The following is a 17142-nucleotide window of genomic DNA, read 5'->3' as shown; positions in this document are numbered from 1 at the left end:
AAACACCAGGAAGGTGCTTGAAGCAAATGTAGTGAAAATACAGTCCTTTCTCCAAAGAGCTTGCAATTTATGAAGCAGAAGGCAATACAAGACATGCTGAGATGCACAGGAGAAAGTTAAGTTGTATTGCTATTTTTCCTAATCTAATTCTTTTATTTAAATGACGCTTCAAAGAGGCATTGAGGTGCTTAAAAGCATTGTGGAAATGAGTCTTCTGGAGTTTCCAACAATGATCTAGATAAATCAGTGTTGTGTCAGTTTGGCTTTCCAGATTCCTGACCACCAAGTACCATAGACTCTCCCTAGCGAATCCATCAGAGGTTTTACTTTGGTCACAGTAGAACTCAGTCAGTTTATAAAACCTGTACCGCATCTCCTCAGTAACATGGCATCTTGCAAGGGCACAGTACTTATTTTCTGACCTGTACCCTGGCTCACCTAGGATACAGAGTCAAGTTGATGATCCCAGGCTTTATCATCAAGGTGTATTGCATTTTTGGTCCAAGGTATTGGAGAGATTGTCTGATGTGAATGGAATTTTTACCAGATAAATCCGGGCAAGAGATCTGAGTTCATCCAGAGCTCTCTGTGGATGGCCAGCCTAAGAACAAAAGTTAATACCTGCAGCTAACACCTGTCACAGATATCCTGCTTGCTCATCCAGTTTCTCTTGTTTAGCATGTATCCATATCTAACAATTCTGCATTGAAATAAAATTCTGCTGAAACAATGCATTTTATCCCAAATGGAATTTTTCTTCTCGCAGCAGACAAAGGGAAGGAAGAACCATACAGCAGATATGAATCATATTGACTAGTACATTCTTTCAAGGAACATATCTTATGTTGTGCCACACATTAGAATATTGAGTAAATATTATATAGACATTAGTCATATTGCCTAAAACACTATTTCAAGCAATAAGTATGCTATGGTAATTAAAATAATGCAATGGAACGAAGCAGAAAACCTTTCCATGAGCCTGGGTAAAACAGAATCATGAGGAGAAGCAAAGCTAATCTCTCACCACTGACAGTATTAAGGGCCTAAGGAGTGGTTCCAGTGTGATCCTCTGGTTTGAGCTGATAAGAGCAGTAGGTTATTAACTCTGCCCTTTTTTTTTTTTTTTTTTTCCCCACATTTCCTGAATATTTTGGCTTTGATTTGAGTCCATTGCAGTGCTGCTCATGAGTAAGATGAGTCCTCACAAGAGTCGCTTTGGGGGTTTTTCATGTTGAGTCAGATCAATGAATGGTTTGTGGCACTTACTGCAACCTCCTCACTCACAGTGTTCCCACTGTCTTCCATGGCAAAAATGAAACAATATCTCAACACAGCCCACCTCACATTTGTTCAAGAGAATATTTCTTGTATAAGTGGAATTATTTTTGCTTTTTAATGCCAGGTAGAATTTCACCTGAAATAGCCTGAATACTTTCTTTTTTCCATTACGTCAAAAGTCATCTGTGCATCCTGGAATAAAATCAATTAAACTGCATCCCCAGCCCATATGCTATTCTGCATAAATTCCCATAGCTTTTGTTTCGTTTCTCCCCTCATGTAACACCACCATAATCTAAACTCACCTGAAAATCGCAGAAGACAGCCAAGCAAAGACAGAAGTGAGAGGGTTTCCTAGCAACGAGAGCTCTCCGAGCAGCCCTGCCGCTGGCCGCCGGCCGGGGCGGCTGCCCTGCCGAGCTCATGAAATGCGGGGCACCCCGGTGCTCGCTGCCCACCTCTGCTGACGGTGGGGCTGGGCTGGACGTGAAGTACGAAAACCCCTTGAGAAACCGTATGTTTCCTCCGACTACCAGATGTTTCCGGCACGCTGCTAGATAATAAAAGGAGCCATTAGAGTAGCCAGCGCTGGGAAGAGCATCGCCTCCGGGACCGCACAGCCGCCTGCAGGAAAACCCTTCTGCAGCCAGCAGCTTTGCAGGCTGTGGAGGCTGGACTGCAGCGTGCTTTCCCCTCTCCCCAGTTTTTGGAGCAGTAAACACGCACAAGGAAAGCAGTCTTAATGAGCTGCTGGGCTTGGGGTACGTTCAGGAGCGCAACCACTCCAGGCCCCGTGCCTAGTGCTCTTCGTCGTGACCACACGCCAGGCGGCTCCATGTTTACCCAGCAACCCGGTCCTTCCCAAAGCCATTCCTGCACAAAAAGGCACAAAAAGGCCCAGTAGTGCTAGGCCCCTGGAGAAGGCTCCTTGCGGCAGGTCAGAAGGTGTTTCCTTGAAGCCACGCTAAGCCTCAGTGCTTTGAGGTGAGTTGGCCTAACCGGAGAGAGCATGTGTAACCCTTTCTTCCCACAACCCGTTTTGAACCCTCTCCATCCAAAACAGTCCCTGACGAGGCAGCATCCCCAGGTATGCAGGCCGTGCTGCTGCAGCCATGCAGCAAAGTCAGGAGGTCGATCTCCACCGCCGCCCTCGGACTGCAGGGTTCACCCGTGTGCCTCCGCCGCTGCCACCAGGTACCTCATCTGAGCACACGGCGAGGCTCTCCCTTTCCTTGCAGGCACACAGGTGGGAAGGAGGAGGCCCTTCAGCAGTTTGGGAGGGTCTGCTGTTTGTCTGGGAGCGAGAGAGAGTATTGTTCACTCTCTGCTTAATTTATTATACCACCCTGGGCAGGCTTTTTCTGGTTTTATAAATAGAACTATATAGACATTTTTGCCCTCCCCAAAGGTGAGTATTTTCTTTTCTCAAATGTCGTATGTCACGCACATAAGAAATTCAAAAAGGTTCAGACGTTGGTCTGAACCCGTGAAGACTCTGGTCAGAGCTTTTGTCTGTATCATAGTATGAAGCAAAGAGAATCGTTGTCTTACACACCAGGCTGTTCTTGTCACTTCTCAGCTGCAGAAAGGTGCTTTTCTCTTTTCACTACTTTTTTTTCCCTTTTCCTCATTCTTATCTATCTTCCTGCTCTTGCATCGCCTGCCTTTTTACTGGAGCTCATTTTTGCAAATTCTCCCAAATTGCATTTCTCTCAAATAATTGCTTTAGAAATTGCCAAATATTTGGGAAAGTTTCATGGCAGCAAACTGACTGAAAAGTTGAGAGTTTTGAAATTAAACTGTAAGTCAAGCTTTCCTGAGGTCTGCTGAACTGATCCTTCACAGGATTGCAGCAGCCACTATGCCATATTAGCCTATATGCTTTCTGTGCCTCTGATTTCAGCATCTGCTTTCAGCTGGAACAGTGCACAGTTTTGGATAGTACTGAAATGGGAACAAAACTGTTTTCAAGTTAGGTAAAGCTCTTATTTGTGTTCGCTCCATGAGGACCATTTTTCAGTATAAGAATATATGAAGACAAGAAAAAAGTGGAGGTATTAGGCCATTTATAAATGAGCCTTTACAGAATCATCTAATCTCTGTAAGCAAGCATGTAGTTGAGAGTCAAAGGGCACTTTACTTATTTTGTTGATCAGCTCATTCAGGCCAGTTCTCCCTGTGACACTGGAGCACAAATATCATTTTATTATTATAAATCAGCTAATAACCATGAAACTTGTAGTGAAAAATTAAAAAAGCACAGCAGGGCAGGAATGTCCCACAATGTCCATTTAAACTAAACTGAGAAACATACCCTGCCTTCCAAAAAGAAATAGCTCCAAACCCATCCTAACATCTGCATTGTTTTTTTGTTTCATTGAGATATACTGCACTTTGACACCAGCTCTATGACATGTTTGGTTACATAAATATCACATGTGTAAGGGGAAACACGAAGACCCCTATGTGCAAACAGGTGGAGGAGAAATCCCTATGCTGTCACAGAATCCTCCTTCATCAGGCAGGAATGTGTAGAAGATTTATATAAAATACATGTTTATTTAAATAAGGGAGCTCATGGGATTTGAACTTGTTTGTAGATGCACGTGTCTGTGTATGTATGTGTGCAGGTGTGCGTGCACATGCATACACATATATATAAATGTGCGTGCATGTGTGTGTATTTATATATGTATATTGCTGCAACTGGAGCAGGAGCACTCTTGGACTCTGTTTCTGCTTCCTCTTTGAATGGAGGGAGACCAGCACACTCCACCACAAATGAATCTGCCGATTTTAATACTTACCTTTTCAAGGGCACTGTAAGGTAATTATTAATGTCAGTGAGACAATTTGAGAATGATAGATTCAGATTTGAGAATCAGTACTTTATTACAGGGGCAACGGAAGGTTTGGGTTTGTTTTAATTTGAGATTAGTTGCAGAAATGACATGGACATCTGTGAGACTTCTGACTAAGAGGGATTATTATGGTGGACTATTGACTGAGTCTAAAGTATGTCTTATTTTCTCCTCCTCTCTTCCCCGCACCCCTGTCTATATACACAGGAGCTAATGCATCTGCTCCCGACCAGCTGAGCCTAGCGTTAGCCTGGAACAGAGTAGACATCGCCCGCAGTCAGATCTTTATTTATGGGCAACAGTGGCCGGTACAGTATATATACAGCATCTTCTATTGAAAACACTTTAAACCTTACACAACATTAAATGCTTTTTTTTTCTGGTCATGGTGGTTTTGAACCAATTTTGTGAGGGTTTAAAATATACTGAGTCATGTTCTTAGTCAAAGGCAGAATTCCCATTCATAGCTACCAAAGGCAGGCAAGGTTACAAGCATGCTAAAATGTTCGCTTGTTCAAGGAAATGGTGACATCTAGCGATGCCTTAACGCTGAAAGACCACACCTTCAGAAAGATGGAAAATAACACATAGAGTGTTTTGAATACTGAGAAAAAAAGTGTCTGTTCAAAACCATGGTAAAATAAATAATGGCTATAAATTAAATGAAAGGCAGAACTAATTTTGGCTGTTCATACTGTATGTTTTTATATACTGAATCTGCTGATAACTGGACATCAAAATTACACTGCATGGGTGTCGGAGGTCATCAGGTGGACAGGAGAGCTGAACCATGACCTTACCACAGTAGCACTGTGGCTCCAAACCCAATTTTGTGCCTGGTGCTGCTGGACGCCAGGTCTGGTTCCAGCTGCTGCCAGCTGTGGGACAGGCTGCCCCAGCCAGCACCTTCCCTTTAAGGGGCACTGTGGCCAGGCCACTCAGTGGGAGAGGTCCACAGGAGGGCTGTAAATATACCTGAACCTGAACACACACGTTGAACCCCATGTGGAGCAGCGGAGCAGCAGTTTCCCACGCCACAGCTCCATCTCATGCTGCGGTTTTTACAGCAGTAGAAAGTCACCCAGCAGGACCAGAGAGACCCAGCCTCCACCTGCTGCTCCTTAAACCCCCCCCACATCTTCGTTCAGAAGGTTTACTTTAATCACCATATTCAATACCGTGACACTTGCTGTGTCATTTTCACGAAAAATTTATATGCTAGCCCCATCATTATATGAGTGTTTACATCTCCCCATGGAAAAATTATAGCATAGGTAAATTCCTTTTTTAAATATACTTATTTTAAATGTAGTTTCTGGAGCTTGCTGCTCCTAAAAGCTGGGATTTTAAAAGATCTATGCCTTTTAGCTGTAGAATGAACATGACTATTTCTCATGCCTTCAATAATAGGCATAGACATAAACAATATGCAGCAGAGATTTAGATGGTACTAAACTGCCACTACTACTATCACTCTATCACCACATCATAGTGACAATTTTTGTAAATACTGTAGCCTGCAATCATTTTGCAAGCTAAAAGCTGTAAATATGAAGTACCTTCCCATCCCTTCATCTCTCACTAACCTGAAAGAGATAGAAAAGAAGCAGCTATGCATAAGACGACTTCTTGCATTTTGTCCTTTGAGGAGTTACTGTTTGTGAAACTGTTTCTGCTTTCTAACTTTCAAACTTTCCTTGAGTTTCAACACCACAAACTAAGGGGAAAGCTTATAAGGACTGAATTAAAGTGAGAGTGTGTGTATATATATAATAAATATATCCAATATAAATAGAACGTTTGTCTGGAAAGCAAGAAATAAAGATAATAATGAGATGGTGAATAGAGTAGAGGTGTGGTCACCAGTTTCCTAGGTTTCAGTTCCTTGGTGCTAATCTGGATTTCCTAGAGTATGTTAATCTTAACACTGACAATAATTTTTCTCTGAATCAGAGAAACTGATATAGACTGAAGCTGTGATTATCCCATTTGAAGCTTAGCAAAGCAACACCCAGGATTTTGTCAGGAGTCTCTGCCTGTGCCAGGGTGACAGAACCAGCTGGAAACAGCCTTCAGTACCCAGGAACAGCCTGAATTAATCACTTGCTTTGCAGGTGGGCTCCCTTGAGCAAGCAATGCTGGATGCACTGGTGTTGGACAGAGTGGATTTTGTGAAATTACTCATAGAGAATGGAGTAAGCATGCATCGTTTTCTCACCATCTCCCGGCTAGAGGAATTGTACAATACGGTAGGGCCAACCTAAGGCAAATCTTCTATCTCTGTGTTCATTGTTTTAGCTCCCACCTGTACTATAATGACATGATGATGCACAAAGCAGCCAACATCTGCTGGGGAGATTTTCCATATCAGAAATCCACATTGCCTCTTCGCTTTGTGTCTCATGTAGTGGAGCTCTCTGTGACTCACCCACTTAATCTCCCTGAATGCATTTTGTGACACATAAATTAAACCTCACACACTACCAGCTGATTTCTGGTCACTGTAATGCCAAAAAGATAGACCTTAGATTTACACAGACTGCAGTGGCTGGAAGACAGTAACTGGCAAGTTAGCACCTGTGGATGGTCAGATACAACTCCTGAGGCTCTCCGTGGTTTCAGAAAAACCCTGCAAATGTTAGTCAAACTCAGACACCAGAAAACAAATAAAAGCAACCTTACTGGGAAGATATCCTGACTTTAAAGGTAAAATCTGGTAATTTCAGGAGGCCTGAGTGGTGCTACGGTGAAGGACCTCCCCATGTTTTCACAGAATGTTCTAAAAATGATAGTTTTGACTTTTAAAATATTTTTTGTGAGTTTTATATCTTCACCCTTAAAACAAACATAAAACCATACAGGTCCAAATTGCTTCTCAGTTGTCCACTCCAAAGCACGTTCCAGCATTCATATCATAACCTACTAATGGGAGAAACCAAGAAGTTAAAATTGCTTGAGTGGTATGGAAAAAAATCTTCAAGAATTGTCTAGCTCTTATATCTGTCTGTTGGAAAGAGGTTGCGTTATAGTGCAGAAGGCTTTTCAAAAGCTTTGTTTTGCCAATACTTTTCAAAGCACTGCCACCATTATCTGCCACACTGCAGGCTGTTATCCAGAGATGTTTCATACTGATGGTAACCAGAAGTCAGTGTTTCAAAAATATCAAATACAAGAAGAATTTATTAAATTTGTGCAAAATATAGAGGAACAGGTGCCTGTGCTGCCCTAGAGCAAGAGATTTCCATCTGTTCTTTGGTTGGCTTGAACTTTGCCTACCCATACTAGCGTGTATGTATTAAGAAAAGAAAACCTAGGAGCTTTTTCACTACAGAGGTAAGCAGTGTCATTCTTGTAATAAAGCCACTTTTTACAGGGAATAAGTTTGAGGAAGGTCTTCAGTTCTACAACTGAAAGAAGACCTTTTAGAAGAAATTTATTGCATGAACTGTAGAAATCACTGGAAATTATTCTTGCAAGAATTCAAAAAGAACTTGGCTGTGAAATTCCTGAACTACCAATTATGGTATATGACATACCGTATCCATAATGGCATCAGCACTAAAGGAATAAAAGGCCAAATGAAAAGTGCCAAACTTTAAAATGAGCCCTGAGAGTGACTTGGGAAACTACAGACCAGCACAAGTGACTTCTGCCATGGCAAATTTGTAAAAATACAATAAAGAACAGAATTAATAGACACAGGAATCAATCTTATGTCAGCGGAAAAAAAAAGACATGGCTTTTGTAGAGAGGTGCCAAGCTTTAGAAATCTATTACTATTTTTGAAGTCAACATGCAAGAGAATAAGGATGATGCACTTGACACACCTGAGTTTTCAAAACGTTTTGACAATATTAATCCTTAAAGGTTTTTAAAGAAATTAGGCTTCTCATGGTGTTGAGGGTAAGGATTTTGTGGATTAAATACTACTCAAAGGATAGAAAACAGTGGGTAGGAATAAATGCTCAGTTTTCAGCACAAATGGAGCTAACTATTAGATTCATCCAAGTGCCTGCGCTGGAATGAATGTTGTTCAGTCTATTTAGAGATGATCCGAAAAGCAGCAACTAGACAGAGAAGGAACAAGGGACCTGAAGGTGATGCAGGGCCGTTCAGGATAGGCAAATTTGAAGCTGCATGTGAAGAACTGCAGGAAAATCTAATCACACTTACTGACTGGCACACATCAGGTTAAACACTGATAACTGCAGCATAGTGTATGTAGGGAAACCAACTCTGTGCATGTGCAGTGATGTTCTCATATCTATCATCAGTCACAGCCAAGGAGGCCTCTTATAAAAGTCTGAAAATGTCAGCAACAGTCAAAAAAGTAGCTGAATAGAAAGTACTTCTCCACACAACATGTAATTAAAATAGGGTGAGTCATTAGCATCAGCTGTTTTGCATGTCAGATGGGATTCAGAAAAGACTGGACAAACTCAAAGACTGTACGTGCCGTTACTGGCCATCAGCCCAGATGCAACCTCTGGTGCAGGAGCGCTCTGAGCTGCCAGCAGCGGGAGCAGGGGCTGTGGGTGCGGGAAGGTTGCGTCTCTCCTGCTGTTTTCCCTTCAGCCCCCTCCCAGTCTGTGCACTTCGTTCTGCTCCTATCTAACCCTGTATGGCAGTTCTGGTGGTTTTGTTACAGAAGTGCTTTGGACAAAAAAGAAATTGGGTGAAGTAATGCTCTTGTAAATGATTTTAAAATAATTGATAAAACTACATAATTGAAGTGCTCTCAGTTGCCTGATTTTTAAACTGCTAAGGTGAGAAGGCTGTTTCAAAATTTACATCTTGCACGGTCTTTGGATAGTGCAAAACTATTTTATTCTTCTTTATCTGTCTTTTGCAGAGACACGGACCATCCAACACTTTGTATCATCTAGTCAGGGATGTCAAAAAGGTAAGAGTGCAATAGACGGTAGGTTGGAGATAATGTCATGATTGCTGTTTTGTAGCTAGATACAGTCTCTGTTTTGCATGAGCTTTCAGTCAGAGCCTTCTGCTTCCCCTGCCATATCAGAATGCTCTCTTTGAATGTCCTGAATATGAAGTTTTTGCACATAATGCACAATCAGCAAGTTACTTGGCTTGCTTTCTCCGTGGTTTTAGATGCTTCAATTTTAGTGCTTCTGCTAGTGGAATTGTAGGCTTTACATACCATGTGGATTTATGCTGTTATCTGTATTTTCTCATACCTGCAGCTAACCTCAAAGCTAATGTCCATGTTGTTAATTAACTCCTGAGTCTGTGAATATCCATTTTCCTTGTGCTGGATCCTAGTTCGTTGAAATGGTTCCTCATTCTGTGTTGTGTGGTACGTTGTAAGCGTCTCCCTCTGCAGAAGCATACAAAAGTAGTGCAGCTTTCCCCTGCCCCCTTCTCAAGTTCATTTCAAGCATCTTGAATGCTAAAGACCCGGGAGGAGGGTAGGAGAGAAATACAGAAAGATGCAGTGACAGGAAGAAGACACCAAATACCTTTAGTAGTATGTTCAGGATTAAAGGTGTTACAGCAGCAGCAATGAATGAAAATCTCTTATCTGCTAAATATATGGGTCCAGGAAGGAGACTGGGTCTGCAGCTGACCTCATCAAATTGATTTTTCTGTCAAAGCACGTGTAGATTACAACCTAGGACATTATGCAACATGGACCTCCAGGGTAATATATCAGTGCAAGGAGATTTCTTTACATGGGAATAGCTAGAGAGAAGGCAGCAAAAGGAATGGAGAAATTTTGTAAGAGCACAGATTGGTGGTTTCTTCTGTCCATGAGAGCTGGGCAGAACTAAAGGGAAATAGGGGAGAGGAATGGCAGTGCTTCAGATACCATCCTTCTATTTAATAATCCTATAGAATAATCAGTAGCAATGTTTAGGAAGTTCTGATGTTTTTGTTGCTGTTTAGTGTGTTACATGGCATCATCATTGCTCACCTATATGTAATATACTGAGTGACTATCAGAACTTTTGAAATGTCTAGAGGAGAATTTGAAACTGTTCTTATGCATAAATCCCCCTGGATGGAGCAGAGCAAAGTTAGAGTGCATTTAGGCTGGCTGCTCTTCTTGAAGTGCAAGTTAATAGAGTTTTTTTGTTATTAAATGTGCAGTTATTTATGTGCCTTTAAATGTTTGAAACAAGTATCATCTGTCTTCTTACATTAAAACAGATTCCTTTTCTAAGTCCTTCTCTCCCCCAATGTCACCTTTCTAACATCCTCTTTTGAAAGCCAAGCAATTTATAAATTGACTCGGTATATAGTAAATATATATTTTCCCAGAGTCCCTAAGAAAAGATGTATTTTTAAAGGAGCATTTGAAAAGAAGGTATGAGAACAGGCAAAAAGAGGATCATTACTCACAGGTGTACATTGAAATGCATTAGCATTAAATATACTTACAGTCATATTTAATGACATTATTTATCCACAGCGACTGCTAAACTTTAGGTGACGGTGATTTTTCCTTAAATATATCTTTCTTTCCTCTCCCCACATCTGAAGCCTCAGAAAGTCCCACTGTGTGAAGTGGGTGTGTGCTCTTATTAGAATATAGTTAAGGGTTTTGAAAATAAATAGGTCGGGGCAGCCTTCCACACCTGCATCAGAAACTGCACCCCTGTGACTGTATTTCTCATTTTGTCGGTGATGAGGAACACCCACGGGTCACTGGGAGAAATCTGACAGCTTGCCATAGCCCTGCCACCCGAGCAGTCACAGCCCTTACCTATCAACCAGGCTATAAATCAGCCAGCAGCTCTGACACCAGTTTAAATGAAAACACCTCCATGGAAATAACTTCTAAATGGACATCATTATTTGACAGTTAAGTGCCTCACCATGCATGAAAACCAGACCACAGTGTTGAAGCTAGTTTTGGAGTTTATATACATTTTGAAGCCAGGTACTGAAACTCCAAGTTTTAATTACAGTATCGCAAAGCATAAATATAAAAAATGTAGGATGACATCTTGAGACAACACTTAAAGGATATGCATACTCTGCACTTTTTCTGCGTGCATCTTAATTTTAAAACCTGCACTATGCAAAAGAGTGTGTGCTATAAAAACTTGTTTATATTCTTAATCATTGTGAATGCTGAAATAGAAAGCATCTGCTTACAAATCATACATTATTTATTTTACTGCCATTGTATTACATATCTGTATAAATCTCTGGGAGGTTTCCTATTGATTTGAAAGGCTATCCTGACTCCTTGGCACAGCAGAGAATTTGTGCTACAGAAAGGAAGCCACACTGCCACCGTCCTCCTGTCTGCGGCAGCTTAACACACACACACACACACACACACACACACACACACACACACACACACACACACACACACACAGCAGTAACTCATTTTTTTCTTTGAGTTTCCAGGTTTCCAGGTTCACAGTTAGCTCTGGGCAGCAAATTGCAAAGGCATGGAGAAACACACTAAAAGACTGCAGTCATCACAGGGCTTAAATTCTGTATGGATCCACTAACCAGGCAGATTACTCCTCAACAGCCCTGCTTTAGAGAATTGCGTTCATCTCTCTTTTTGATCCCCCCAGTTTGGTAACTGCAATACAGGGCCAAGCCATCGTTTGCACAGTATCCTTTTTGGTACCTTAGTCGGGGTACAGCGTTTCACACGGCGCGCTGACTTTCCCCCCTGACTGTACAAACCGATGGATTCAGAACACGAACGAAGAAACGGTGGCTGTACCTAACATCCTTTGCATAAGTGGAGGTTGCCCTCTACTGGTTATTTCAGAAAAAATCCTCCCCTACCGAACTAGTTAATGAAGAACAGTGGAAATTAAGAGATTGATGGTTTTCTTCTTTATTCCAAAAATGGGTATATAATGAGCATGTCTTAATTCACTATTGGGTCATATATGTTTTCAAAGTCATTTGCTCTGGACTGCCTCTGGATTTCTACATTTCCAGAGCACGAGCAGGTACTATATTGCTGTTCAGAGTTTTTTAAGTACTATTTATGCAAAATCAGAGGTTCATTACCTGTTGAATATAAAAACATATATGAAGTGAAAAATGTATTATAACTGATTAGTTACAGCTCAAAAATGGAAGTCACTGCAGAAAAAGAATAATGCATTGGCACTGGAAAGCTTATCTCAGCACTGATAGGTTAATTAATTATTAGTCAGGGTACCAGTCCTCTCCCAAAATCAGCTGTTGTCCTCTGTCGTTCCTGACCAGCCTGGCTCTACTTGAACTAGTCCAGTCAATTTTTTGCTGTTCTTGGAGGGGTTCTGGCCCATTCGCACCAGTGGGCTGCTTTCACAAGCAGACTTACCACCAGCAGGGTAGTTCAGCGTGTCTGCTGATACAGCAAACACTTCAGCACGTGTATAACTTTTTCTGCAAGGGTAGTCCGAGGCTTTATCGTGGCACATCACTTTAGGAAAGTAACCCTGTATTTGTTAGCAGCACAGAGCCACATATACATGTATGTCAGTATAAAATGGGTATTACTGCTATGCTTTTTTGAGTTTTCTTCAGGGAAGCATGTCAGCATTTTCTGGGAGAGTCAGATGCATCTTTCTTTTAAGTTACTTTATTAGAAATTTTGTATCTAAATATCCTTATGAAGTTTTAGAAGTCAGAACAACTATATCAAGAAAGTCAAATTTCCCCATATATATAGCACCCTGTTGCCTGCTATGCTTGTTTAAATTGCTCAGGTATTTCTTTGTCACTCAGTAACTTCAAAGCATTCGGTTTGTGTCTAATATTATTCCTGAGACAGCAGGAGTTTGCTGAAGAACTACACCTGTAGCTTAGTCATTCCCTCCGCTGCCAGTGCTTTCTTCCTTGTTCTGGTACAACTTTCATTGCCTTAAGCATTCTGGAGAGAGGAGAACATTTCTAGGAAAAAAAAAAGAAAAAAAATGGTGTTTAATTTTTAGTTTACAATGATTTTTCCTTAAACTGTTCAAAATACAAATGATTGGGTACAAATAAGCTGATACGGTGTTGCGGGACATAGCGATCCCCCCCATCAGACTGGCCAAGAGTAGGAAGAGTGCAAAGGGATGTGCCGAGGGGCACCACTGAAAGGTAGTCAGCAGCTTACCTTTTGCCACCCCATTTGCTTGACATTTATCCCCCATCCCCTTGAATCCCAGCCCATTGGCAGGGACAGCACGCCGCAGCACAGCCTCCCTCTCTCGCTCCCCAACCCTTCTGCACCGTGGTGAGCAGAGACGGAAATAGCCTTTGCTCTTCCTGGCTGAAGGCGAAGAGGAAGGAGGATCTTTGCCTCCATTTCATCTCTTCTGCAGCCATGTAAGGGCCAGGTGCCATCTGTTCCCCATTAGTGCATCTCTGCTCTGAATCTAATAACCACATCTGCAGAGAAGCCAGGCAGACGCGCAGATATTTCCAGCAAGACGCGGCAGTCATAAAAATTGTTCTATGTGAATTATTAACCTTCTTTTGATGATCATATAAAGAGAGCTACAGGCTAACTGTAATCTGTGCTGTATATCATTATAGCAAATGTGATTATTTTATTAGAGTGCATTGAAGAAGTTTGAAGCTAAAATTTGCAATTTCCTGGTCCTTCTACAATGTTGACCGTACAAGTTAATGTTTTACTAGACTAATTTTCTCTTTTTCCAAGGCTACCGCTCACAGTTCATGGAAGGATAATTTACCTTTTTTTCCATCTTTCATGCATAGTCACATCTTTTGCAAAATGACATACAGGACAGAGTTGTCAATCTGTGGTGTTCTTAACGAGATCTCTAGGTGTGGGTGACCTATTCCCGACTTGCTGAATCGTACCCTCTTTTCTAGTAGGGATGTGCTTGCTGAAGAGTGTTTGAACAATTCGGAGGCAGTGATATGGAGAGGAAGGCAAATTTAGATTTTGGGCAATTCCTTCCCCTTAGCCCTTTTCTCCTGTAAAGGGATCAGCAGATTGCCCTTGCAGGCAGTATCTCAGAATTCATGACCTCAGTGGTGCCACGTTCAGGCTTGACGATAGAGGGAAGGAAGAAATATGCAAGGGAGTACATGAAGAATGAAAGCTGCATGATGAAGACATTGGAAATTCGTAATATGTTTAACAGAGAGTAAGAAAGGAAGAGAAATGGGAGACCAAGGATACAGAAGTTTTCTCCAGGATCTTGCTTATGATCCCCACCACAAACACAGTTCATCTTTCTGTATATGGGACAAGAGGTCCTTGACACTGCTGGAAATTAGATAGTGAGATTACTGTGCTTAGAGAAGTTTTCAGTAAAATATTTCAGGAGTGCAAGAAGGGATTGTCTAGGAAAATTGCTGGGCTTGTATTTTTCTTCTTGAGCAAAACCCCGAAGTATTAGCCAAGAATGGAGTCAGAAATTTTATCTATTACAACTATCAGTGGTACTTCCCTCACACTAGGTGTAAAATTTAAGCAAAGCTATTCATGTATTTGTGCATAATTCCAAGAGGAGAAGCTACCAGACGCTGCCTTGCCTCTAGCAGCTAGCGGTAACAGTAACTCCTGCGCTGTGGTCTGGAGCAGATGCGCTGGTAAGGCAGCTCTTTCCGCCCCGCTGTTCCTCTTCTGAACTGCGGGAAGGAAACCCGTCAGGACGTGAAGATCACAAGTAGGAGCTGGTTTCACGTGCGCAGACGGCGTCGCACGACGTCACCTCAGTGGCGCGGCAGAGCAGATGAGGCAGCCCAGCGAGACGCCAGCGCAGGAGATGTGGGGGACAGACGGTGCAGCAGAGGTGCCCTCTAGCAAGACCAGCCTTCAGCAACCCTGCCTGACCTTTCAAGTGTGCTGATCCTCCTGCTTTTTGTTCTGCAGTCGTGTCCCTTGTTTCCCCAGCTGAAGAATATGAGTACTGTGTACTGACGTTGTCGTCTGTTACTGTCAACAAGTTCTTCACCTTCTCATTTAACTTATGTCTTCTTTCCAAGCGAGAATATCCAGGTTTCGGTTGGATCTATTTTAAGGTGAATTAATTAACCAGCATAATAATACATTCCTGTTTTTAACTATTTTAATTTGTTTTATTCTAATATAGTTATAAAGTATATTGAACAACACCAGTAATAACCGTTTTTTCCTCCCCTACAATCCTCTTTCTTGTCATTGCAGGGAAACTTACCTCCTGATTATCGGATAAGTCTGATAGATATTGGCTTGGTGATAGAGTACCTGATGGGAGGAGCGTATCGCTGCAACTATACCCGAAAGCGGTTCAGGACACTCTACCACAATTTATTTGGGCCCAAGCGGGTAAGGAGCAAGTTATTTGCCATTGGTACGACTGCACCCATTGGCAGTGAGGAAATGAGTTAAAATAGTTTCTTAGACGGTTCCAGGCTGGGGGCAAAAATCCACAGGCACGCACTGTTTTGGCTGCTGATTCATTGCCATCACGTACTTAGCAGTTATTTCGATATGCTGCAAGTCAGCCTCTGACACAAGCTGCAATTTTGTAGAGTTTGATGTAAAAATTTTTAGGTGGGGCTGTTCTGCTGCCTTGGTAAGACTAAGATATAAAACAGTCTCTTCTGGCTTTAAAATCTATAACTGGGAGTATCCATAGTTTCTGAAAGACTAGAGTCTTTTGATCTGTCCCAATAATACTGTAGGGCACTCAAGTTAGAGTTGAAAACACAGTGTTTTGACAGAAGCATTTCCTTGCTCAGGCCTCCTCTTCTTGACTGTCACCTGAAGATATCAGGGCAAGGAAACCCATAACTCACAATTAGCTTTGTTGGCTGGATGTGGCTCCCATTGAGTCAGTGGGCTCATGGCAAAAATGCTGTTCTGTATTTTTGAGGTTTTCTTGTCTGACAGGTTACACTACCATGAATCCAAAGTAAAAGTACTATCCTTCTAAAACATAAAAGATATTTATTATCATCCATAATGCAACTGACCCAATCCAACCTGAAGCAAAATCCGATCATGTTTCCAGTAAGATTTGTAGCAGTAGTTCTTTCTTTGCCTATTTTTATATCACAGTGTCGTTTCAAGTCTCAGTTCAGATTTTAGCAGCACACACTATTGAATATTGTTGTAAGTGACCATAAAGAACAACAGTTCAGTAAAACATTTACAGCCAAACACCTGAAATGGGTTTGTTTCTTTCCCAATACTTTCTTTAGTATTACATTTCACTTTTGAGAGGAAGGGTAGTAATTTTCTCTGCTGGAAGAGTCTTTCTTCCCTTAGCCACTCTGTTAAGAAAAGTGTACAAGTTGAGACTTCACAGACCCTGGGCCTGGCAAGCAGAGCAGCTTCATAGCTGTCAATAAAAGTGTGCCAGGGAAATAGCCAAAATACTGATGCACTCCAGATCAACTCACGCATGCCAGTGCCTCTTAGCAGTGATTCCTATCTCCCATCCACTAAACAGCCTCAAACCATCTGTAATTTATGCCTGAATCCAAACATTCATCTTCCGTTGTTTGTTTTGTTGAAATAGGTTGGTATTCAAGATTGACTTCAATTTATATTATATATTTACATAATGATGTCATAATGTGATAATATAATTAATAATTTGATTATATAATTATTGCATATTTTCAATTTTTTTATATATATATACACAGAATATATATACATATAGTTGTAATTTTTGATCATTCTTCTAGGAGAAATAACATTTTTCCTAACCTTTTTTTACAGCCAAAAGCCCTGAAACTGTTGGGAATGGAGGTAAGTAATCTGCGATAAACCTTAATGTCTTCTCCTTTTTTAACAAATATATGTATTAGCAACATCATGTTTAGATTTACAATAATGTAGGCACCAACAGTTGTTCTCAAGTTTTGAATGAGAAGAAAAAGTGTATTTTTGGTCCAGATAACTTGTCTATGCAAAGGCCAAATTAAGAAATGTTTCTTAATATAACTCCAGCAGAGAGACAAAAAAAAGAAGGGCTTTCGTCCTCTCTACATCAGATTTCTTTTGTTGAAGATTAAACAAAATATTTCAGTCCATCAGTCCAAGCAGTATTTCAGTCAG

The 17142-nt window shown here is 41.3% G+C and overlaps 1 protein-coding gene across 8 annotated transcripts in view; it reads left to right on the top strand.

Moving 5' to 3' along the window:
• TRPM3 (transient receptor potential cation channel subfamily M member 3) overlaps positions 1-17142 on the top strand; it is a 281429-nt gene that overhangs the window by 211726 nt on the left and 52561 nt on the right. For 2 of the 8 annotated variants that reach the window (XM_064501204.1, XM_026097812.2), the window contains exons 10-15: positions 4350-4450; positions 6257-6337; positions 8995-9045; positions 15078-15113; positions 15259-15399; positions 16804-16833. In XM_064501204.1, the coding sequence (XP_064357274.1) occupies positions 4350-4450; positions 6257-6337; positions 8995-9045; positions 15078-15113; positions 15259-15399; positions 16804-16833 (440 nt within the window). Of the gene's footprint in view, positions 1-4349; positions 4451-6256; positions 6392-8994; positions 9046-15077; positions 15114-15258; positions 15400-16803; positions 16834-17142 lie in introns of all 8 variants that reach the window. The other 6 variants (XM_026097809.2, XM_026097807.2, XM_026097813.2 and 3 more) reach the window with 3 other exon arrangements.

The sequence above is a fragment of the Dromaius novaehollandiae genome, chromosome Z (assembly GCF_036370855.1).
Source record: "Dromaius novaehollandiae isolate bDroNov1 chromosome Z, bDroNov1.hap1, whole genome shotgun sequence".
NCBI lineage: Eukaryota > Metazoa > Chordata > Aves > Casuariiformes > Dromaiidae > Dromaius > Dromaius novaehollandiae.
This window is presented reverse-complemented; position numbering and strand designations above follow the sequence as displayed.